Source organism: Equus asinus, chromosome 25 (genome assembly GCF_041296235.1).
Source record: "Equus asinus isolate D_3611 breed Donkey chromosome 25, EquAss-T2T_v2, whole genome shotgun sequence".
Lineage (NCBI taxonomy): Eukaryota > Metazoa > Chordata > Mammalia > Perissodactyla > Equidae > Equus > Equus asinus.
In genome coordinates, this window is record NC_091814.1 from 20,318,158 (window position 1) to 20,319,871 (window position 1,714).

General features: G+C 42.9%; 1 protein-coding gene across 1 annotated transcript; it reads right to left on the reverse strand.

Annotated features, from left to right (window-relative positions):
• Positions 1–260: 260 nt before the first annotated feature.
• Positions 261–1,219, reverse strand: SMIM42 (small integral membrane protein 42). The gene is given in 4 exon segments (XM_070498065.1): positions 261–313; positions 316–423; positions 426–470; positions 1,213–1,219. Coding segments are annotated over 4 exon segments (213 nt in total).
• Positions 1,220–1,714: the final 495 nt, after the last annotated feature.

The following is a 1,714-nucleotide window of genomic DNA, read 5'->3' on the forward strand; positions in this document are numbered from 1 at the left end:
TAGTCTAGAAAATCTACAGAAGACATTCAAACTCAGGAGCCTGGACAAGGCAAAGAACGGCAGGATGAGAGTGAGTTATCATGGAGGTGGTAGAGGAGGAAAATGACGCCTGGGGGGAGCATCTGGCGTTGGGAGAATTGGGTGGTTAGAGCAGCTGTTCCTTCTCAGGCTCTAAGCTCTAAAACAGCTCCAAGATGGCCCTGCCTTTTGGACCTCCAGGTCTTCACCTCAATAGAGTCTCCACTAAGAATCATAGATCTTCATGCCTGCAATGTTGCCTCCTTTCTTGGGTCTGGCTGTCTATTCTTGTTGCCTTGTCTTTGATTACTTTCCAGGCCAGGATGAGTAGAGCCACCAGAGTTATTAGGAGTGCAAAGAAGAAGAGAACTTTTACTAGGTAAGCAGGATCAGATATGGCAGTGCACCCTTGTCCCATAAGAAGGCTGGAAGTTGTGGGGAAGACACAGGTTCTCAGGGACTTGAGATACGTGGTATAAGCAGACTGCCCATACAACCAAGAAAACTCTAAGAGAATTGGGCTTGCTCTTTGTTATATCCTAGGATGGGTGCGGGGCTGTGGCCACTTATCTGTTGATCCTGTTGATCATGTGGGGCCATTTTCTTTCGGATGTGACTGAGCAGGCAGAGAAGTTTGCTCAGCAAGGTTGAACAACTGCTCATAATGTCATCACAGTTCTGAGGTGATAGTTCAACTGGCAAAACTTCTGGGTGGTGGGTGGGGCTTCTGAGGCTTTGTGATGTCACCTGAAGGTGAGGCTAGGGTCTGAATGGAAGGTTCTAGTCCAGAAAACTCTACCCTCTGAGCATCACCTCCCTTCATGTCTGGCCTCCAGATTGAAAAGAGAATTTCCCAATTGCCTGTGAAGATGCCCTGTCAATCCTTTTTTATCTTTCTTACTTTTCATTTTGAAATAATTTTAGGTATATAAGAAGTTGCAAAGACAATACAGAGAGGTCCCATGTACCCTTCACCCAGTGTCCCCCAATGGCTAATCCTGTGTAACTGTAGTACAAAATCAAAACCAGTGAATGGACATTGGAACAAATCTGTGCATATAGTTCTATGGCATTTTATCATACATGTAGATTCTTGTAACTATCACCAAAATCAAGATATAGAACAATTCCGTCACCATGAAGATCTCCTAGTGTTCACTTTCTACCAGTTGGAGACAGATATAGAGAACTTACCTCCCATTATGTCTCTTTACACTCTTCCATTTATAATATAATTTTATTAAATATTTCCTCTATATACATTGAAATTCACATTTAAACAATGTTATGCTTTTTTTTTTTGGCTGAGGAAGATTAGCCCTGAGCTAACATCTGTTGCCAATCCTCCTTTTTTGCTTGAGGAAGGTTAGCCCTGAGGTAACATCTGTGCCAATCTTCCTCCACTTTATATGTGGGTCACTGCCACAGCATGGCTGATGACTGATATAGGTTGGGGCCCAGGATCCAAACCCATGAACCTGGGCTGCCAAAGCAGACCATATCAAATTTAACCACTATGCCACAGGGCCAGCCGCAAGACAATGTATGCTTTTTGCTTCAACTGTCAAATATAATTTAGGAAACACAAGATGAGAAGAAAAGTCTATTGTACTTACCCAATTTATTGTTGTCCAGCTTAGGTCATGTATATTGTTCTGACTTCAAGTTCACTGATTCTTTTGTCCACTTCATTTTG